At 44.2% G+C, this 23,419-nt stretch overlaps 1 protein-coding gene across 4 annotated transcripts in view; it reads right to left on the bottom strand.

The window, feature by feature from the left end:
* Window positions 1-23,050, bottom strand: part of EXT2 (exostosin glycosyltransferase 2) — a 149,188-nt gene extending 126,138 nt beyond the window's left edge. For 2 of the 4 annotated variants that reach the window (XM_061381201.1, XM_061381200.1), the window contains exons 1-3: window positions 22,868-23,050; window positions 4,773-5,338; window positions 2,787-2,876 (exon numbers count right to left, since the gene is read on the bottom strand). In XM_061381201.1, the coding sequence (XP_061237185.1) occupies window positions 2,787-2,876; window positions 4,773-5,308 (626 nt within the window). In that variant the 5' untranslated portion in view covers window positions 5,309-5,338; window positions 22,868-23,050. Of the gene's footprint in view, window positions 1-2,786; window positions 2,877-4,772; window positions 5,339-5,826; window positions 5,921-22,867 lie in introns of all 4 variants that reach the window. The other 2 variants (XM_061381202.1, XM_061381199.1) reach the window with 2 other exon arrangements.
* Between the last annotated feature and the right edge of the window lie 369 nt (window positions 23,051-23,419).

The raw sequence follows: 23,419 nt of genomic DNA, 5'->3' as shown, positions 1-23,419 counted from the left end.
GTGTTAATTGCTGTAGGTATGATATTAGTGCTGTAGTTATATTTTTTAAAAAGCCCTTGAAAAAAGTTGAAAGTATCAGTCACTCAATCGTGTCCAACTCCTTGTGACCCCATGGACTACAGCCCGCCAAGATCCTCTGTCCATTCTTTTCCAGGCAAGAATACTGGAGTGGGTAGCCATTCCCTTCTCCAGGGGATCTTTCCAACCCAGGGATAGAACCAGGGGTCTCCTTCATTGCAGGCAGATTCTTTACCGACTGAGCCACTGAGTTACACACAAAAACTTCTTCTGCAGTCTCAAATGGAAATATTTACGGACATAATGATACAACATCTGAGATTTGTTTCTAGATAATCTGGTGGGAAGAAGGTAGGAGCATAGATGAATCAAGTTGACAATTAACAAAGCTGGACAGTGGTTGTGTGGGGCTCATTTCTTTTATACAGGTTTTAAAATTTTCCCTAAGAAGTTTAAATAAATATACACCTATACAAAAGTAGAAATTTGAGAGAGATACTTGCAAAGAAAGGATAATAAAAATCTAAAGTAGTAATAAAATTACAGAATATAGCTGAGAAAACAGATCAGTAAAGTCAGGCATTGAAGAGGTATAATTTGCTATCATTTGACTTAAAATGGATAGGTGAATATATGTGTGTGTTTGACTAGAAATCCATCAAAGACTCAAAAAACACACAGTATTTGAGAACAATGATTACCTCTCAGTAAAAGAGTAAAACCAGAGGAAAATTTGAAAACATATTTTTACACTTTACTCTTTGTATACTTGCACACTGTTTCAATCTTGTACCCAGAAGGTATATGTGTACCACACATAGGATTTTCAAAAACTGAAAGAGAAACACAGATTCACACAGCATGAAAGATGTATTTGCTGAGCTGACATCTGCTTTAGTCCTGGTCCTTGCATTTTTCTGAGTCAGATAATTCTTAAAAAAAAAAAAAAAATCACACTTATGACTTTAGATTTCAGGGGCATCTTAGAAACGGTCTAAATCTAGCCTGTTTTCTAATTTCTGAATAACCAGATATGCAGCTTCTGCTAAAACCATCCTACACGCATGGTTCTTACCTCCTCTGAATCCAGGAGCAAGGACAAAGGATCAGAAAAATTAACAAACAAATCTACTATTCCTTACTCCAACCAGTCGAAGACCACCTCGGCTTCAAAATGAAATTTCCCACGTGGAAAGATAAAGGAGGACTATTTGATGATTCATTACTTGCTACAGGACTGCCTATAATCACTTCCAAAAATACACGCACAGGGAAAATGATTTAACCTTCCTGATCCTTAACACCTAAGCACCAGCAAGAACTTCAACTCTCTCCTGATTACTTGACACTTTCCTGCAGAGAAATGAAACTCCTTGTAACATGTGCACTCGATAAAAATGAAATCTTTCTCCCAGTCAGATACATATACCAAAGTGTCAGCAAGAACCGACATGTCCCAAACAGAAATGAACCCTCCTCAAACTAAACCCAGAACAGCAGGTGAAGACACTGCATTCCCAGCACCTCTCTGCCTTCCCTTTTCTGTCCCCTAACACATTTCACTTTCCCAGAACAAGCAAACGCATAGACAGTAACGCACTCCGGAACGCTGGGGCGAAGAGCCAAACCAGAGACCGCCTTGTGTTCAGCGGGTTTCTACAGAACTTGTGTGGCCTGACTGCCCTCTACCGTCCAAAATGGTTTCTACACCAAAGCTGAGGGATGGCGCTAGGGTCTTTTCTAGTGATAATCATCTTTCCAGATAGAAACTCAATACTAACTCTAGATAAACACTTAAAAGCAAAGAGGGCTTAGACTTAATCTTCTGGGGAAAAGCAGTACTAAGTGTAGATTTTCACAAATGACGATGTTGGCCTCAAGTAAGCAGACACCACAGCGGGCCTAAGGCTGTTCTCACCTCTTTCAGTAACAATGATTTCAAGAATTAAACATCAACTGCAACAAAGCTGGGTATAAATGAGTTCATATCTGAACTTGCAGTAATCCCCTCCCGTGGCTGCTGCCCAGGACCCTCATGCTGGGCCCACACTTCCCGCTCTCTTCGGAGCCTCAGGCCAAGCACTAGGAGAGGAACCTTAGGGGCACCTCCCTTCTGAGGTTTCCAGGAAGCCACGCAGTTGGTACAACAGGGCCAAATGCACAGTACCTGAACTTGAACTGCCATCGTGGCCACCCCATGCCACTTCTGCCTGTTTGGAAGTTTCATTAGGAAGGAAGGAAAGAAGAGAGTAAGCGGTACTTAGAGTGCCTCACTTCCCGGACGTTACAGGCTCCAATGACACGTCCACGCCTGCTCCCCTCAGGAGCTGAGACTCTACTTAATGCTCCCAAATGTAGAGAGAGCTGACACAAGCCAGTGATATGAACCAGGCCTTTTAGGGGAAAGACAGTGTGCTCAGGAGCACATAACCCGGACTAAGAAGACAAGACAGACCTCTAAGATGCTCCACTGGAACCTAACCCTCCATTAGTTTCCCGGGACAGATTCTGACAGGTTTCAATGCTTCCAGGTCTCAGGGAGGAAAAGACCGAGGACATTAGTTTCCCGGGACAGATTCTGGCAGGTTTCAATGCTTCCAGGTCTCAGGGAGGAAAAGACCGAGGACAATTTTACACTTGAACAAACAATTCTGATTACAAAGTTATGTCTTAGTGGGCTTAGAAATATGATTTCACATGAACAAAAGGGTCCTACATTGACTTAATCCTCAGAAACCCATCAGGTGGACAACCCCAAATACACCTACCTGTCTCTGGGGACATCCAGGGCCGTGTTATAATCTGGAGGGCCTCCAGGCAACATGTTGAACAGGAGGTGATTGGTACCTCTATCCCACCTAATAAGAGAGTAAACATGTAGAATTCACGCATCAACTGTGAAGAAACAGGCAAGTCAGTTTCTGGATGACAAGTCAAAATGTTAGTTGCTCAGCCATGTCTGACTCTGTGCGACCCCACGGACTGCAGCCCACCAGGCTCCTAAACAGGCAAGTCAGTTTCTGGATGACAAGTCAAAATGTTAGTTGCTCAGCCATGTCTGACTCTGTGCGACCCCACAGACTGCAGCCCACCAGGCTTCTCTGGCCGTGGGGATTCTCCAGGCAAGAATACTGGAGTGGGTTGCCATTCTCTTCTGCAGGGGATCTTCCAGACTCAGGGATCAAACCCGGGCCTCCTGCATTAGGCAGCTTCTTCACCATATGAGCCACAAAGGAAGCTGGACAACAAGTAGCAAGCATCCCTGACCTGTAACAGGGTCACTTCTCAGGAAGGCAAACTGCATGCCTGGAGATCACAACAGCGCTCCGGGCACTGGCTTGGCTCCTCCAAAGGAAAGCCAGGGCATGTGTCCTCCAAGCTGGTGCACTGCAGAACTGCTTACGCTGATGAAAATCTGAACGCTACTGCAGTGTTCACCATTTGGTTACAAAAACACAAAGAAACACAGAAGGCTAATTAAGGACATTAGGGAATATGTGCAAAATGGAGTCCCATACAGAACTGTAAAAACGAATACATATACATTCTGTGTATATGTCATACAGCACTGACATACAAAGATGAAATTATTTGGAAACACATGCATGGTAAATGAAGGGGAAAAGGCAGCAAAATGAATACGCTTTGCTGTGTGAGCAAAATGTTATACATACACATATGTGTATGAAAGTGAAAGTGAAGTCGTTCAGTCGTGTCCGACTTTTTGCAACTTCATGGACTGTAGCCCACCAGGCTTCTCTGTCCATGGGACTTTCCAGGCAAGAATACTGGAGTGGGTTGCCATTTCCTTCTCCAGGAGATCTTCCCTACCCAGGGATTGAACCCAGGTCTCCCACATTGTAGGCAGACGCTTTGCTGTCTGAGCCACCAGGGAACTACACATGTGTATATACTACTTCTAAGTCGCGTCAGTCGTGTCCGACTCTGTGCGACCCCAGAGACGGCAGCCCACCAGGCTCCCCCGTCCCTGGGATTCTCCAGGCAAGAACACTGGAGTGGGCTGCCATTTCCTTCTCCAGGGCATGAAAGTGAAAAGTGAAAGTGAAGTTGCTCAGTCGTGTCCGACCCTTCGAGACCCCATGGACTGCAGCCTACCAGGCTCCTCCATCCATGGGATTTTCCAGGCAAGAGTACTGGAGTGGGGTGCCATTGCCTTCTCCGATATGTGTATATACATGTGCATATACATACTAAAATGCATATATGCGTGCCCCTGTACATGTTTTATACAGAAACGACTGAGAAGCAACATCAAAATATTAATGGTTATGTCAAAAGCAGGCTTATGGGATGACTCTAACTTTCTTCTTTTTGCTTAACTGTATTTTCAAGCTTTTTATAGTGAATATGTATATGTGAGTAATAAAGAGGGGAGGTGGGGAAAGGCATTTACATTTAAAAGGAAGGATTGGGAAGATGAGCCCTCCTTAGCTTCTAAATGTTCAGAAGTTGGGAACCTGTGGCGGATTCATTTCGATATTTGGCAAAACTAATACAATTTTGTAAAGTTTAAAAATAAAATAAAATTAAAAAAAAAAAAAAAGAAGAAGAAGTTGGGAACCCACAGCAGTGGCCCAAGAGGGTGGTGCAGACACCAGCTGCCTGCCCGCAGCGCGGGTCCTCCTACAAGTCAGCGGCTCACCCACGTGCCCACCTGAGACAGGAGATGAGCCGCCGGCTGGAAACCGGCTCTGCCCTCCCCTGCCCCTAGTTTCTGGGAGACCTGCGGATACCTGGAGAGCTGGGCCAGCGCCTGCGCCGTCTCCTTCACACGGAGCGAGTTCTGGTTGAGCAGGTCGATGGACGGGACGAACAGGCAGGCGCGGGTGACGTCGTCGGTGTAGTAGTCGCTGTCTGAGATGGCCGTGAGCAGCTCGTTGTACTCCCGGGAGATGGTGCTGCTCACCGGGACACCTGCCTCGCCCACGTACTTCTTCAGCGGGTAGATGTACACCTTGATCTTGTTCTTGGGGTTGAAGCCGCAGCGGTAGACGTCGAAACACGTGTGCATCCTGCAGCTGAGGTCGCCGCGCTCGGGCACCGGGCTGTCGGCCGGCAGCCTGACCAGCGGCACGTCTCGGACGCTGCGCTTCTCCACGCTCCAGTCGCCGGAGGACTCGATGGAGTGCGGCCAGAACTGAAACATGCCCGTGGCGATCAGACCCAGCAGGACGATGGAGAAGAGGGTGATGTAGTAGATGCGGTGCTTGGTCTTCATTCTCGGGATGAGGGCGGGACCCCGGATGTTGTACTTGACCGACGCGCACATAATGACCCCGACAGCCTCCTCCTCACACTCCTGGTTACCAGCGGAGAAGAGAGAAAAATGAAGCCTTCAGGGTGACAGATGACCCCTGAAAGGACCGGTACATTTGACCCTGCGAAGAACTGACTCATTTGAAAAGACCCTGATGCTGGGAAAGGTTGAAGGTGGGAGGAGAAGGGGATGACAGAGGATGAGATGGTTGGATGGCATCACTGATTCGATGGACATGAGTTTGAGTAAGCTCTGGGAATTGGTGATGGACAGGGAAGCCTGGTGTGCTGTAGTCCATGGGGTCACAAAGAGTTGGACACAACTGAATGACTGAACTGATAAAGTAAACAAATATTTGTACTTGTGAAAATATGCTATATATTTACTATAGAATATATTCTATAAATACAAATTCTCTGAAAGCATAAGCTGGTTAATATCAGGCCTAAGAAGAAGAGTGCTGACCAAGCAAGGAAAATTAGAAGTGGAACAGCCAAAGGACAGTTTCATTTTGTTTTTTAAATACTTGCCTAACAAAAACTGATGCTTCATCTGGACAAACTGGCCTTTTGTTTGATATACTAAAGTTTTCATTCATTCATTCATTCAAACCTCATAGAGAACCTAAAGAAGAAAGCAAAGATCTACCTTAGAGGAATTTAGATACTAATGAGATACACAAAACTATAACAAAATGTATAATGTAAAAATACCACTAGGAAAATATCAAGAAAGGGGAAAAGGGTATTAGAGAAAAAAAGACTAATCTTTAAATAAATATATATTGATGTTTTATAATAAGGGGATAGTTGGCACATTTTGATGGAAGGGAGAAATGAAGAAAGAAACAGGGAAGGAGGAAAGGAGAGATGGAGGAAAAGCAAGGCCAGCGAGGTAGATCTGTCTCTAAAGACAGACGCTAAACATTCTTCCCACTGATGAATGTGCATGCCCCTTGTCCATTCACAGCGTGGAATCTCTTTCCCTTCCACCCGAATCCGGGCTAGACTTGGCACTTGCTTTGACCAAGAGAAAATGGCAGAGGGAAGATTCTGGGGGTTTTGAGACCAGGCTTTAAAAGACCCTGTAGCCATTGGCCAGGGGCCACACTGTGAGGAAGCTCAGGAAGACTGCAGAGACTACGTGGAGCCAAGAGGAACCATCCCCAACGAGCTCTGCAGAGACGGCAGAATCCTGAGCGAGCACACGATTGTTGCTGCTGTTTGTAAGGTTTGTGGTGGTTTGCTACATAGCAAGAAAAAAGTGAAACAGCCAATGCGTCATGGACAGAGACATAAAAAGAAATCTTTAGCCCTCAGCTGAAAATGCAAAGTGCCCCTGTAGACCACAAATTAAGATCCTTACCAAACAAGCCCCCCAACACCTGATGCCTACCCACACCTGAGCGTGATTCCTTCATCTATCACAGACACGTCACTGCAACAAGTGACTTCGGCATTCCTTGTGTCAAGATTCCAATCTTCAAAATGGTCTCATTCTAGTCTCTGATCTTTCAGAAAAGTTATTCAAACCCCAGGTGGCGCTAGTGGTAAAGAATCCACCTGCCAATGCAGGAGATGCAAGCAACATGAGTTTGATCCCTGGGTTGGGAAGATCCCCTGGAGTAGGAAATGGCAACCCACTCCAGTATTCTTGCCTGGGAAATTCCATGGACAGAGGAGCCTGGTGGGCTACAGTCAATGGGGTTGCAGAGTCAGACACAACTGAGTGACCGAGCACACGTTAATATAAAGGAAAACAATTGAAAAGCTCATAGACCATCTTAGGGTTTATGAACCATTTTCACGTTGCTAAATGGAGTTCTCTCCAATCATGCCTCCATGGTAAAACTGCTTCCTGCCTAGCTTAGTAGGGTCCTGTCAAGCCCTGAATGTTGCAATCATTATCAGCTTTGGGGGTAAAATGTGCTGAATGATCATTAATGATTTCAACTTGTATCTGCTGTATCTGAGACCATGGTCTGGGATGTATCAAAAAAAACATGATTGTCATGGACTAGTGTATGACAGTTTATACATTTTAAGCTTAAAGATAATCATCTTTGGGGTATATACATTAGCCATTCAATATACACTAATCGATTCCATGACAGAAATGCAGGCACGAGAGCTATTTCATGTTTTCTGTCATCCTAACAACGAACAAGATGTTTCCAGGCGGTCCCCGACCCCTACTACCACCGGACCCATCTGATCGCTTTCCTTCCTTCCCCACGTCCCCCCTGGAGCTAGAAAAGAGGCGGCCTTGGGACAGATGCATGCAAGGAGCCGTACTCTCCACAAGCCCCGTGTCACAACAGCCCAACAGGCTCTCAAGGTCTATCTATATCCTGAATCAGTGGTTCTCAAAAACCCGAACTGTAAGAATCACACAGGTAGAGTTTGTTAAAACAGAGTCCTTGGTCCCAGCACCGGAGGGCTGTATCAGCAGGCCTAAAATAAGGTCACAGAATGTGTCAAAAAAAAAGAGAATGTGTCAAAATAGCAAGCCCCTCACATGTTTATTTTAGGCAGCCAGGTTTGAAATCTTTACTAAATGTTAGACAAACTGCCTTTTAATACAGTGGTTTAAACTCTTTTTTTTTTTTTTTTTACTAAAACCTATAATAAAACAACATTCTGTATTGTGATCTAACATAGACACAGATGCATTTGAAATAAGTTTCACAAAACGACACTTATTTAACCTCAGTACACAGTATTTGCCATAGAATATGTGATGAACACTGTATTCTTGTATTATCCTATCACTGTTTTTTAAAATACTGGCCATAACCTACTACAATGATTATACCACCCAATTGTCTATTACCCACAGTGTGAAAACATACTGTTTTCATATATAACAAAACTGGGGCTAAGGGAACAAAAGCTGTTTCCAAATATGAGCTTTACAAATTTTAATGAGTTACATATCATAAAAAAAGATATTATCACAACAAAATAAATTCAAACATAGAAGTAATTAAGTAATTAAAAAAAAACACAAATTAAAAACCAAACAGGATCTGTAAAGCTAAATTTTTAAAAGAGAAAAAGACTAAAGAAATTGACATTTGGGAGGAGCCAAGATGGCGGAGGAGTAGGATGGGGAGAACACTTTCTCCCCCACAAATTCATCAAAAGAGCATTTAAACGTCGAGTAAATTCCACAAAACAACTTCTGAATGCCGGCAGAGGACATCAGGCACCCAGAAAAGCAACCCAACTCTTCGAAAGGAGGTAGGAAAAAATATAAAAGACAAAAAAAGAGACAAAGAGGGAGGGACGGAGTTCCGTCCCAGGAAGGGAGTCTTAAAAAGAGAGAAGTTTCCAAACACCAGGAAACCTTCTCACTGCTGAATCTGTGCCGAGCTTTGGAAGCACAGAGGGCAACATAACAGGGAGGAAAAATAAATAAACAATTAAAACTCGAAGATTGCGAGTCCTACGGTAACTCCCTCAGCGGAGAAGCAGCGCAGACGCCTGCACGCACCATTAGCAAGCGGGGGCTGGGCAGGGAGGCGCGGCTCGGGCTGCATCGCTTAGAGTAAGAGTCTAGCCTGAATACCCTGAGCGCTATCTCAGCGAAATAATTTGGGCTAGCAAACCAGACTGTGGGATATCTACCATACGAAAAGCCAGCCCCAACCTAAGACACCGCCAGGCTCGCGCACGGAACAAAGGACTGAACAGAGATAGCCGGCTGCAGACCTTCCCCCTCCGGTGACAGGCAGCCAGAACCGGAAGGGGGCAATCGCAGCCCCAGAGAGACATTATCTATAAAACTGTAAGCAGGCTTCTTTGCTAACTAAAACTTCTTGGGGGTCTGGACGGTTAACATCTGCCTGAGAAGGTGCGCCGGTTTTACACCCAGATAACCGAGTGGCGGGGAGGCGATAAGTCGCAGCATTGGCGCTCGCCAAACACCTCATCACTTGAGCTGCTCGGACCTGGGAAGAGCACAAAACTCAGGCCCAACTGAGTCTGCGCCTCTGAGGACTACCCGAGTGCCTGAACCTGAGCGGCTTGGACCTGGGAGGTACATGCAACCCAGGGCCAGCCTCGGATTGTTCCCGGCGGAACAACCTAGAGCCCGAGCAGTGTGGGCAGGGAGGCTACACGCGCCGTGAGCGGGGCAGACCCAGTGTGGCTGAGGCACTGCGAGCGCAAGCCAGTGTTATTTGTTTGCAGCATCCCTCCCTCCCTCCCCACAGCGCGACTGAACAAAGAGAAGAAATACAGCTCCACCCATCAGAACACCGACACAAGCTTCCCTAACCAGGAAACCTTGACAAGCCACCTGTACAAACCCACACACAGCAAGGAAAAGCCACAATAAAGAGAACTCCACAAACTGCCAGAATACAGAAAGGACACCCCAAACTCAGCAATTTAAACAAGATGAAGAGACAGAGGAATAGCCAGCAGATAAAGGAACAGGATAAATGCCCACCAAACCAAACAAAAGAGGAAGAGATAGGGAATCTACCTGATAAAGAATTCCGAATAATGATAGTGAAATTGATCCAAAATCTTGAAATTAAAATGGAATCACAGATAAATAGCCTGGAGACAAGGATTGAGAAGATGCAAGAAAGGTTTAACAAGGACCTAGAAGAAATAAAAAAGAGTCAATATATAATGAATAATGCAATAAATGAAATTAAAAACACTCTGGAGGCAACAAATAGTAGAATAACAGAGGCAGAAGATAGGATTAGTGAATTAGAAGATAGAATGGTAGAAATAAATGAATCAGAGAAAATAAAAGAAAAACGAATTAAAAGAAATAAGGACAATCTCAGAGACCTCCAGGACAATATTAAACGCTACAACATTCGAATCATAGGGGTTCCAGAAGAAGAAGACGACAAAAAGAAAGACCATGAGAAAATACTTGAGGAGATAATAGTTGAAAACTTCCCTAAACTGGGGAAGGAAATAATCACCCAAGTCCAAGAAACCCAGAGAATCCCAAACAGGATAAACCCAAGGCGAAACACCCCAAGACACACATTAATCAAATTAACAAAGATCAAACACAAAGAACAAATATTAAAAGCAGCAAGGGAAAAACAACAAATAACACACAAGGGAATTCCCATAAGGATAACAGCTGATCTTTCAATAGAAACTCTTCAAGCCAGGAGGGAATGGCAAGACATACTTAAAATGATGAAAGAAAAGAACCTACAGCCCAGATTATTGTACCCAGCAAGGATTTCATTCAAGTATGAAGGAGAAATCAAAAGCTTCTCAGACAAGCAAAAGCTGAGAGAATTCTGCACCACCAAACCAGCTCTCCAACAAATACTAAAGGATATTCTCTAGACAGGAAACACAAAAATGGTGTATAAATTCGAACCCCAAACAATAAAGTAAATGGCAACGGGATAATACTTATCAGTAATTACCTTAAACGTAAATGGGTTGAATGCCCCAACCAAAAGACAAAGACTGGCTGAATGGATACAAAAACAAGACCCCTACATATGTTGTCTACAGGAGACCCACCTCAAAACAGGGGACATGTACAGACTGAAAGTGAAGGGCTGGAAAAAGATTTTCCATGCAAATAGGGACCAAAAGAAAGCAGGAGTAGCAATACTCATATCAGATAAAATAGACTTTAAAACAAAGGCTGTGAAAAGAGACAAAGAAGGTCACTACATAATGATCAAAGGATCAATCCAAGAAGAAGATACAACAATTATAAATATATATGCACCCAACACGGGAGCACCGCAGTATGTAAGACAAAGGCTAACAAGTATGAAAGGAGAAATTAACAATAACACAATAATAGTGGGAGACTTTAATACCCCACTCACACCTATGGATAGATCAACTAAACAGAAAATTAACAAGGAAACACAAACTTTAAATGATACAATAGACCAGTTAGACCTAATTGATATCTATAGGACATTTCATCCCAAAACAATGAATTTCACCTTTTTCTCAAGCGCACATGGAACCTTCTCCAGGATAGATCACATCCTGGGCCATAAAGCTAGCCTTGGTAAATTCAAAAAAATAGAAATCATTCCAAGCATCTTTTCTGACCACAATGCAGTAAGATTAGATCTCAATTACAGGAGAAAAACTATTAAAAATTCCAACATATGGAGGCTGAACAACACGCTGCTGAGTAACCAACAAATCACAGAAGAAATCAAAAAAGAAGTCAAAATTTGCATAGAAACGAATGAAAATGAAAACACAACAACCCAAAACCTGTGGGACACGGTAAAAGCAGTCCTAAGGGGAAAGTTCATAGCAATACAGGCACACCTCAAGAAACAAGAAAAAAGTCAAATAAATAACCTAACTTTACACCTAAAGCAACTAGAAAAGGAAGAAATGAAGAACCCCAGGGTTAGTAGAAGGAAAGAAATCTTAAAAATTAGAGCAGAAATAAATGCAAAAGAAACAAAAGAGACCATAGCAAAAATCAACAAAGCCAAAAGCTGGTTCTTTGAAAGGATAAATAAAATTGACAAACCATTAGCCAGACTCATCAAGAAACAAAGGGAGAAAAATCAAATCAATAAAATTAGAAACAAAAATGGAGAGATCACAACAGACAACACAGAAATACAAAGGATCATAAGAGACTATTATCAACAATTATATGCCAATAAAATGGACAACGAGGAAGAAATGGACAAATTCTTAGAAAAGTACAACTTTCCAAAACTCGACCAGGAAGAAATAGAAAACCTTAACAGACCCATCACAAGCACGGAAATTGAAACTGTAATCAAAAATCTTCCAGCAAACAAAAGCCCAGGTCCAGACGGCTTCACAGCTGAATTCTACCAAAAATTTAGAGAAGAGCTAACACCTATCCTGCTCAAACTCTTCCAGAAAATTGCAGAGGAAGGTAAACTTCCAAACTCATTCTATGAGGCCACCATCACCCTAATACCAAAACCTGACAAAGATCCCACAAAAAAAGAAAACTACAGGCCAATATCACTGATGAACATAGATGCAAAAATCCTAAACAAAATTCTAGCAATCAGAATCCAACAACACATTAAAAAGATCATACACCATGACCAAGTGGGCTTTATCCCAGGGATGCAAGGATTCTTCAATATCCGCAAATCAATCAATGTAATACACCACATTAACAAATTGAAAAACAAAAACCATATGATTATCTCAATAGATGCAGAGAAAGCCTTTGACAAAATTCAACACCCATTTATGATAAAAACTCTCCAGAAAGCAGGAATAGAAGGAACATACCTCAACATAATAAAAGCTATATATGACAAACCCACAGCAAACATTATCCTCAATGGTGAAAAATTGAAAGCATTTCCTCTAAAGTCAGGAACAAGACAAGGGTGCCCACTTTCACCATTACTATTCAACATAGTTTTGGAAGTTTTGGCCACAGCAATCAGAGCAGAAAAAGAAATGAATCCAAATTGGAAAAGAAGAAGTAAAACTCTCACTATTTGCAGATGACATGATCCTCTACATAGAAAACCCTAAAGACTCCACCAGAAAATTACTAGAATTAATCAATGATTATAGTAAAGTTGCAGGATATAAAATCAACACACAGAAATCCCTTGCATTCCTATACACTAATAATGAGAAAACAAAGAGAAATTAAGGAAACAATTCCATTCACCATTGCAACAAAAAGAATAAAATACTTAGGAATATATCTACCTAAAGAAATTAAAGACCTATATATAGAAAACTATAAAACACTGGTGAAAGAAATCAAAGAGGACACTAATAGATGGAGAAATATACCATATTCATGGATTGGAAGAATCAATATAGTGAAAATGAGTATACTACCCAAAGCAATTTATAGATTCAATGCAATCCCTATCAAGCTACCAACAGTATTCTTCACAGAGCTAGAACAAATAATTTCACAATTTGTATGGAAATACAAAACACCTCGAATAGCCAAAGCGATCTTGAGAAAGAAAAATGGAACTGGAGGAATCAACCTACCTGACTTCAGGCTCTACTACAAAGCCACAGTTATCAAGACAGTATGGTACTGGCACAAAGACAGAAATATAGATCAATGGAACAAAATAGAAAGCCCAGAGATAAATCCACGCACATATGGACACCTTATCTTTGACAAAGGAGGCAAGAATATACAATGGATTAAAGACAATCTCTTTAACAAGTGGTGCTGGGAAATCTGGTCAACCACTTGTAAAAGAATGAAACTAGAACACTTTCTAACACCATATACAAAAATAAACTCAAAATGGATTAAAGATCTCAACGTAAGACCAGAAACTATAAAACTCCTAGAGGAGAACATAGGCAAAACACTCTCTGACATACATCACAGCAGGATCCTCTATGACCCACCTCCCAGAATATTGGAAATAAAAGTAAAAATAAACAAATGGGACCTAATTAAACTTAAAAGCTTCTGCACATCAAAGGAAACTATTAGCAAGGTGAAAGACAGCCTTCAGAATGGGAGAAAATAATAGCAAATGAAGCAACCGACAAACAACTAATCTCAAAAATATACAAGCAACTCCTACAGCTCAACTCCAGAAAAATAAATGACCCAATCAAAAAATGGGCCAAAGATCTAAATAGACATTTCTCCAAAGAAGACATACAGATGGCTAACAAACACATGAAAAGATGCTCAACATCACTCATTATCAGAGAAATGCAAATCAAAACCACTATGAGGTACCATTTCACACCAGTCAGAATGGCTGCGATCCAAAAGTCTACAAATAATAAATGCTGGAGAGGGTGTGGAGAAAAGGGAACCCTCTTACACTGTTGGTGGGAATGCAAACTAGTACAGCCACTATGGAGAACAGTGTGGAGATTCCTTAAAAAACTGGAAACAGAACTGCCTTATGATCCAGCAATCCCACTGCTGGGCATACACACTGAGGAAACCAGAAGGGAAAGAGACACGTGTACCCCCAATGTTCATCGCAGCACTGTTTATAATAGCCAGGACATGGAAGCAACCTAGATGTCCATCAGCAGATGAATGGATAAGAAAGCTGTGGTACATATACACAATGGAGTATTACTCAGCCTTTAAAAAGAATACATTTGAATCAGTTCTAATGAGGTGGATGAAACTGGAGCCTATTATACAGAGTGAAGTAAGCCAGAAGGAAAAACACCAATACAGTATACTAATGCATATATATGGAATTTAGAAAGATGGTAACGATAACCCTGTATACGAGACAGCAAAAGAGACACTGATGTATAGAACAGTCTTATGGACTCTGTGGGAGAGGGAGAGGGTGGGAAGATTTGGGAGAATGGCATTGAAACATGTGAAACGTAAAAAAAAAAAAAAAAGAAATTGACGTTTGACAGAATTCAGGTAAGATTAATCAAGATAAAGAGAAAATAAAGCACAATACCTAGACTGAAAAGGGGACCATAACTCTAAATACTGCATGTATTTAAAAGAGATGGTATTAATGAACTTGTGCCAATACACTTAAAAACTTGAATGAAACGGGGAAATTCTTTTAACCTATCCCATATCAAAACAGGAAGCAGAAATAGCCGTCCTTGACAGCTCCATAACACTAAAGAAACTGAATCGAAAATTAAGACAATCTTTTCCAATAAAGAAAATTCCAGGCCCAAAAGATTTTCCAAGTTCTACCAAACATTCAAGAAACAATAATTCCAATTTTACACCAATTACTCCAAAGTTCAGAAAAAAGAAGAACTATTCCCCCAACCTATTTTAGGAGTCTAGTATAATATTAATACCAAAAATCTTAGGTCAGAGGTTCTCAAAATTTGGTCTAGGGACTCCAGAGGGTCCCCAAGATTCTTTCAAACGATGTAAACTATTTTTTATAACAATGCTGACGTTATTTTTTCACCTTCATTTGCCAGAGGTGACATGATGTGTGATAAAGCAAAGACTGAAGGCGGAAGTAGATATGAGAATCCACCCGTCTTCTGCTAGGTTTTTCCAAGCATAATGTAAGATATCAACTCATAGATTCAAGATACTCAACTCCAATTACAATATGTACCAAACAAAACACACACACACACAAACAAAAACCAAAACCCCAACTAGATATGTCAAAATAAAACCACTGAAAAGAAAGCCAAAGACAAATATTAAAAGCAGCCCGAGGGGAGGAAATCTACTCGAGATTAAAAGCTATATGTGACAGGCTAAAGATATTTAGAACACTAAAGAGAATATCTATGGCAGGCAGAGAATGATTTCCAAAGTGAAATGCAGAAAGTGCAAATCATAAGATTAAATTCAGCCTTTCAATTACGAAATGTTGCTCATCAAAAAACATCATAAGGAAATAAAAAGATAAGCTACAAACTAGAAGATATCTGTAATATGCATAACCAATAAAGGCTATTAATAGCAAACAGAATAAAGAACTCCTACAAAGTAATAAGAAACAAAAGATCCAAAATAAACAAAACTTAGACAAAAGATTTAAACAGGAATGTCACAAAAGAGGCAACAAAATGGCACAGAAACATCTGGAAAGATGTTTAGTCTAATTAATGGGCTGCTGCTGCTGCTGCTAAGTCGCTTCAGTCGTGTCCGACTCTGTGCGACGCCATAGACGGCAGCCCACCAGGCTCCTCCGTCCTTGGGATTTTCCAGGCAAGAACACTGGAGTGGGGTGCCATTGCCTTCTCCGAATTAATGGGCAGGGAAAGCAAAACCACAATGAGACATCTACAAACGAGCATGGGAAAAAGTCAGCATCAAATATCACCAAGTGCTGGCAGGGACCTGCAGCCACAGGACTCCAAGAGGAGGAGTATGACCTCCAGGGTCCCATGAGGGGAGCAGGAGAGCTGGAGAGAAGAGCCTGACACCTATCATGCTAGACTCCTGGGCATCACATCTTGCTTCCTACCTGTCACAGTTTGGGTCTCCCCATAATCCCCCCCAAAAAGAACCAGAGACCAAAATGGGGGTGCAGATTGTTTTACCCAGGAGCTAGAGTACAGAGCAAGGGGAGAGAGGGAACCAGGGAAAGCCACTAGGAGTGTGTCTTTAAGCTGGGTAACAGGGGGCTTGTTAGGAGCCCTCTGCAGAACCATGCAGACCTCACGTGTCCCTCAGATGGAGGAGAGGCCAAGGCATTTATCTGCCGACTCCTATCCACTATTGCTTACCAGTTGTCAGGTGTTAGCATCAGGTCACACCCTGTACTTAACAGCCCTCAAAAGGTCTGGATATTATTATCCTTTCCTTGATGTACCACGGGTCTGGTAAGAACCTGCAGTTCCCTTGAGGAAGAACTGGGGGGTATCTGTCTATATTTTCTGGGATGCGGCAAAGTTTTTCTTCCAAGAGATCCAGCCTCCCCCTCGATCCATGGGATACAGGTCTGGGTGCCGGCTCACATCTGAAACCAGGTGACTCTTCCACTGCAGCAGCTGACCTCAGCCTTCCACCTGCCAGCTCTTGCCTTTTGTTTTTTCTTTTCAGGTTATACAGTGGAGCAATACTCTAGTTGGCTACCCGTCTACACTGTCTATAGGAAAGCCAGGCTCTCTTAGCATCACAGCAGGTCCAGAAACACTGGTTTTGAGTTGGGCCTCATTGCTTATTATGGATATCGTGTCTACCTTGCCTCTGACGGTTAGTGCCAACACCCAGCCTCTGCCATTTCAGAATCCTGTCATCCTCACGATAGTTGGGAACCCAGTTCCATGGTCAAACCTCATAAAGTCAATCCTGGTCTACAGAAGAGAACCAACACTGAGCCTCTCAAACATGCTGGTCCCTTCATCGGAGTTCATATCACCAGAGGGAAGGGAGACCACCCTCCTGGGAACACAGGCAGGAGCTGAGCCTCTGGCCTCAGGTAATAAATCTATTCTGAATCTCCACCTCTCTGAACCTTCTAAGCCCTTTCTCAATATTCTGCCAACACAGCTCCCACACCTTTATCTCATGTGCTCCAGACTAGGGTGTCTCAACCTCAGTACTACTGACATTTTGGGCCAGATGGTTCATGTCTGTGAGGAGCTGTTCTGTAGAGGGTTTAGTTAGCAACCTTGGTCTCTATTCAAGAGAAGCCAGAAGCAACCACCAGTTACGACAACTAAAAATATGCCCAGATACTGCCAAATGTCCCCTGTGGAGGCAAAATCGCTCGCAGTTGAGAACCAACTGTATCACTGTCATGTCCAAGCTTCCAAGAGCCTGCCCAGCGGCATATCAGAACCAGCTTGTCGTTGCCAGGCCATTACATTCTGAATCTGGGGAGTACACTTCCAAAAGTCTCCTCCATTCAGCTTCACAGTCCCCGCTACCCCACGCTTGGCCTGACACTGTCAAATTCTTGCCCACGTGTTCCTCCAGTTCCCACTGGTCCACAGGAGCCAGGTCCTACAGCTCTTCCAATGCAACAGCTACCACCCCAGCAGCAAGGGCTGTACTCCCCCACTTAGCTGGTGCTGAGATCTGAGGGAGGGGCGGGCAACACCGAGGGGGGAGAAGCACCACCTTGCAAGGTATCCTGCTCCGGAGAGGGCTTTGCAGGGCGTCAGGCAGGAAGAGCTTCTGTTCAATGAGAAATACTTTGGCCGATCCAGGGACTCTAGGAAAACTGAGAGTTCTTCAGTGCATCCACCCAAAGTCTCCATCCTAAGACCCTGGGTCCCACTTCTTCCCTATCATGGCTCCGACATTAGCAGAGGCGGCGCATCAAGGCTGTGCACTCAGCTTCCTCTGCAGCTCTGCCACAACTGTGATTAAATTCTGGGCCTGGTTTTCAACACAGAATGTGCTCCCCGCCCTCCCCACCTCCAGCTTCAGGAAATGCCGCCACAGAACCACATCTTTCACAGTGCCTCCAGAGTTGATACCTGGCTAATCTGAGCCAGATCACACCCCAAGGCCTCCAAGGGAGCTAACAAGGGCCAACCAACTCCACCAGCCTTATCCTGACCCTGGTCCACACACTGCTCGAGCACTTAAGAGCTCCTGCCCTAGCCAATGCTTTCCTTTCGACCTGAACCTCACCCCACCACTGGTCAGTCTGCTCAGTGATGCTAGAGGGCACCGGGGGTCCTCAACACCTCGCTTACCCCCACCAAAGGGGTCCTGGGTGCCACCTTAGGGTGAGTGACTCCAGTCTCACAACACTGTTCTCAGGGCCTGCTTTCTACAGCCGCTTCCAGTAGCAGCCTTAGTTTGCTGCTGCTGCTGCTGCTGCTAAGTCGCATCAGTTGTGTCCGACTCTGTGTGACCCCATAGACGGCAGCCCACCAGACTCCCCTGTCCCTGGGATTCTCCAGGCAAGAATACTGGAGTGGGTTGCCATTTCCTTCTCCAATGCATCAAAGTGAAAAGTGAAAGTGAAGTCGCTCAGTCGTGCCCGACTCTTAGCGACCCCATGGACTGCAGCCTACCAGGCTCCTCCATCCATGGGATTTTCCAGGCAAGAGTGCTGGAGTGGGGTGCCATTGCCTTGTTCCGCCAAACTAAGGCTGCAGGTAGCTTGCAGAAGACGAATCCAGAAAGCCAGAGAGAGGGAGTAAGGAGCGGAGGCAGGGAAGAATGGGAAGCCAGGAGGGCGCTACTGAGCTGGCTGCCATACTGAGCTGGGCGGATGGGGCTCCCCTACTGGTGTCCCTCTGAAAAACACACCTGAGAACCGTTCCATGCAAGGGCATCATCCACGAAAGTCCATCCAACCCCATTCTCCTTCCCCCCCACCTCCACTGAGAGCTGTTCCCCGGGATACAGACTCATGTTTCTGAGGTTTACCTGCCCTGGTTAAGTGAGCACTTAAAAAAACAGCTGAGAGAGATGACAAGTCCTGAAGGTGGAATAAAAACTCCTAATGGAAGAAATGAGGGGAAGAGCCTTACACAAAAAAACAGCCCCTCACCAAGTGGAGCTTTAGGGACAGAGAGCTCTCAGTGAGCATCCTCATAGCTTTTACAGGCTTCATTACAGCACTTGCCAGACTGTATTAACTGGTTATATAACTGTAAGTCTCCCTTCTACTGGTCATCATTTTCTCGTAGTCAGTCTTCATCTCTGCTAAATATTCCCAGCATCTACTAGGTTGGTGCAAAAGTATTACGGTTTCAGATCCTGAACTTTAAATCATTATAACCAGGCTCAAACACATCTATATTAATCAAAACAGGAACCATTACAATCAATATATTTTTGCCAATGAGAAATAAGGTTGTTTATTTTTGTAGCATAAAAATCTGTGCTTTGGGATTCAGCAAACTCTTGGAAAGCAATTTCTGTGTTCTGCTGGTTATAGAAGCATTTTCCCTGCAAAAAGTTATAGAGATGCTTGAAGAAGAGGTAATCAGTTGGCGAGAGGTCAGGTGAATATGGCAGATGAGGCAAAACTTGGCAGCCCAATTCGTGCAACTTTGGAAGCACTGGCTGTGCAGTGTGCAGCTGGGCATCGGCAGGTGGAGAACCGGGCCCTTTCTGTTGACCAGTGCTGGCTGCAGGCACTGCAGTTTTTGGTGCATCTTGTCAACTGGCTGAGCACACTTCTCAGATGTAATGGTTTTGCCAGGATTCAGAAAGCTGTAGTGGATCAGACAGGCAGCAGACCACCAAACAGTGACCATGACCGTTTTTTTTTGGTGCAAGTTTGGCTTTGGGAAGTGCTTTGGAGCTTCTTCTCAGTCCAACCACTGAGCTGGTCACCAGTAGTTGTTGTATAAAATCCACTTTTGTCACACTTCACAATGCAGCAGAGAAATAGTTTGTAATTGCTGCACAGAATAAAAGATGACATTTCAAAATGATGATTTTTTTTATTTTTGATCAACTCGTGAGGCACCCACTTAACGAGCTTTTTCACCTTTCCAATTTGCTTCAAATGCTGAATGACCATAGAATGGTCAATGTTGAGTTCCTGGGCAACTTCTGGTGCAGTTGTCAGAGGATCAGTTTCAGTGATCCTCTCAGTTGGTCGCTGTCAACTTCCAATGGCCACCCACTGCACTTCTCATCTTCCAGGCGCTTGTCTCCTTTGCAAAACTTCTTGAACCACCACTCCACTGTACATTCAGTAGCAGTTCCTGGGCCAAATACACTGTTGATGTTACAAGTTACCTCCGGTTCTTTATGACCCATTTTGAACTCAAATAAGAAAATCACTCGAATTTGCTTTTTGTCTAACAACCTTTCCATAGTCTAAAATACATATAAAATAAACAGCAAGTAATAATTAGCCAAAAAAAGCAAGAAATGGAGCATTAAAATGATGTATAGCTAAATACATTTAAGAATGCATTCCAATACCAAAAGGCAAAGCTCAACGATGCAAAACCGCAATTACTTTTGCACCAACCTAATAATACCATGTCTAGAACACACTTCACATAAACAGAAATCTTTGCTGAATGAAGGGAGTGTCTCTATCCCTCCCGGCTCCGTCAATGCACACACTGTTCAAGGTCCAAGTTTTGAGTAATTACATGGTGATGAACTTCGATTATCTTCTTTCTTGAATTAGAGTTTCCAAAGAAGAGAAAAATGGCCAGGTAATTCCACAGACAGAATTTTCCATACTTACCCCTGACTGTCCTCTTCTCCCCTAACACTGAGTTTCCCCAAAGAGGAAGAACCAAGAGGAATCTTCTAATTATGAATGTTTGTTCCATATAATACCACAACATGGGTCAAAATAAGAATTTCAGAGTAAAGTCCTATAAACAATAGCCTTCTCGAAGCACACCAAGCTTGTCCCTGCTAAACGCTGTATCATCTGGCTGGAGGTCAGGCACTGAATCACTGGAAAAATCTTCCAACTCGACTGTCAAGATGAGACGCGTTTTCTGTTCCTGGAATTATTTATTCCTAAACTCTGCCTGAAAAACCTTTCCTCGGTGCTTAGTCCAAAGTTTTCAGCCACAGACTCTCATCTTCTTAAACTCTGTAGAAGCTGAACTCTTGGAGTCCCTGCTACGGTGGAACTCAACCCACCTGTTCCTGAAAACAAAGGAACTAAATATTGGCCCAAACAGGAAAATCTCCAATTCACTGCCTTACCTGATAGGGTCCTTTATAATTAAAGTTCTGTTAAAGCTAATTACCCCTAAAAATGATTTCAAATAATAAAAACAAAAAAACCCTGTGTCCCTTGGTGAGAATTATACTATAATTAATTCAAAGCATATAATTAAGGAACTAATAACTAAACTTTACTGCAGACCTACTACATGCCAGGATCTGTTTTAAGTACTTTGTTAACTTGGTGTTAACTTAGTCTTCCTAACGGGCTTTCCTGGTAGTTGACCTGGTAAAGAATCCACCCGCAATTCGGGTGATCTGTGTTCCATCCCTGGGTTGGGAAAATCCCCTGGAGGAGGGCATGGCAACCCACTCCAGTATTCTTGCCTGGAGAATCCCATGGACAGAGGAGCCTGGCGATCTACAGTCCATTGGGTCACAAAGAGTTGGACACAACTGAGTGACTAAGCATAGCACAGACTTTCTAACAGTCTCAAGTGACGAGCTATATTATCCTCATTTTACAAACAGGCAAAGTGTAACAAGGAAGGCTACATCTTCATACAACTAGAAAATGCCAATGCTAGGATTTGGAGGCTGGCAGTCTGGCTCTGGAGCCCGAGCTCTTAACACCCAGGTGAAGCTGCCTCCTCCAGTGACCCTTAAAAGCCTGAATTAGATACACCTTTTTCATTTCTCAATTAACCAGCATAACTAGACAGATGCAAATCTATCCGTTTTATACCAGCATTTGCAACCAGATGGCTTAAAGTCATTGCAAGTGAGGAGTGATGGAAAGTGAGTCATATATTTATTACTCTAAATAGCCTTTGAGCTCTGAAATTTACAGACTAAGTCCAGTTTAAGTTCTCAGGGCATGCAACTGATAGAGAAAAGGGACTTAAATGGACATATTTCTGTTTCAAGACATCTTCAGACAAATACATCAAGGACACGGCTAGATGAGCGCTTCCCAGTTAAGTTACACCGAGCAACTTTAACCTCAAAATTGTATACATCTTATCTAGTTCCCACCGCCGGTATGTAAAACGCCAAATAACCTCTGAGTTTCAAGTAGCTGCCCAGAGCCCCAAACACCGCTGGCCACGGCTCACCTGAGCATCCAGTCCTGCCCGAGGCATCGGGTACCGCACGGAACGCCACTGCCCACGGCAGGGCCCAGAACTCAAACACCCCGGCGGGAGGAAGTAGAACCCTGGAGCTCGCGCGGAGGAGCTGGCAGTGGGCAAAGTTCACGGCAGAGGGTGGGCCCTTCGGGAAAGGAAGCCACAGGATCCGGGGAGAAAGGAAAGGTGCAGGAAGCGAGCGAGGGAGACAGGTGAGCAACCAAAGTGCGGGGAGGGGCCGGGTGACGAAGGAGAAGGCGGGGCGGGAGTCAAAGCGCCCCCCAAGCGGGAGAGCACCAGGAGTGGCCCCGGCCGGGAAGGGGTGGAGGTCGTTTCCCGCAGCCCTCGGACCTCCGCGCGGCCCGCGCTTGCCCGGAGATCCCGCGGCCCCGGCAGGCCCGAGTCCGCATCGGGGGCCCGCCCGGCCCTTCCGCGCCGCGCTTACCTCGGCCACGGCTGCCTCCGGCTGGGCCCCGCGCTTGGTCACCGGCTCATGCCGCGGGGCGCGGGCCACAGCCGCCCGGGTGGGATGGCGCGGAGCTCCAGGCCGCCACGGCTGGGCCGGGAGTGCGGGAACGAGCGGGGGGAGCCCCGGGCAGGCCACTGGGCTCGGCGGTCTGACACCCAGCGCACCGCGCATGCGGGAGCGGCCGGGGCCGCGCCTCCTGCTGGACGGGAGGAGTTAGGGCACCACTCAGGGCTTCTCCCAGGCAGGTGGGTGCGGCTCAGGCTCCCAGGGAAATTCAGAGGACCGGCAGCTTCCTCCACGACGAAAGAAACTGCAAACTGAACAACGGTTCACTTGTAAAAATGTAGAACTGACAGAAATGTAACAGTCTGAGTATAATCAGTATTGAAGGTGCAACATTCCTGAAGAGTAATTTGCTAGTATCCATCAAACACAAAAAAATTAAAAGGCACTTGCTCCTTGAAGGAAAAGCTATGGCTAAACAGCTTATTGGAGAAGACAATGGCAACCCACTCCGGTACTCTTGCC

This window comes from Bos javanicus, chromosome 15 (genome assembly GCF_032452875.1).
Source record: "Bos javanicus breed banteng chromosome 15, ARS-OSU_banteng_1.0, whole genome shotgun sequence".
NCBI lineage: Eukaryota > Metazoa > Chordata > Mammalia > Artiodactyla > Bovidae > Bos > Bos javanicus.
The sequence above is the reverse complement of the archived record's forward strand: the minus strand, read 5'-3'. Positions and strand labels throughout refer to the sequence as shown.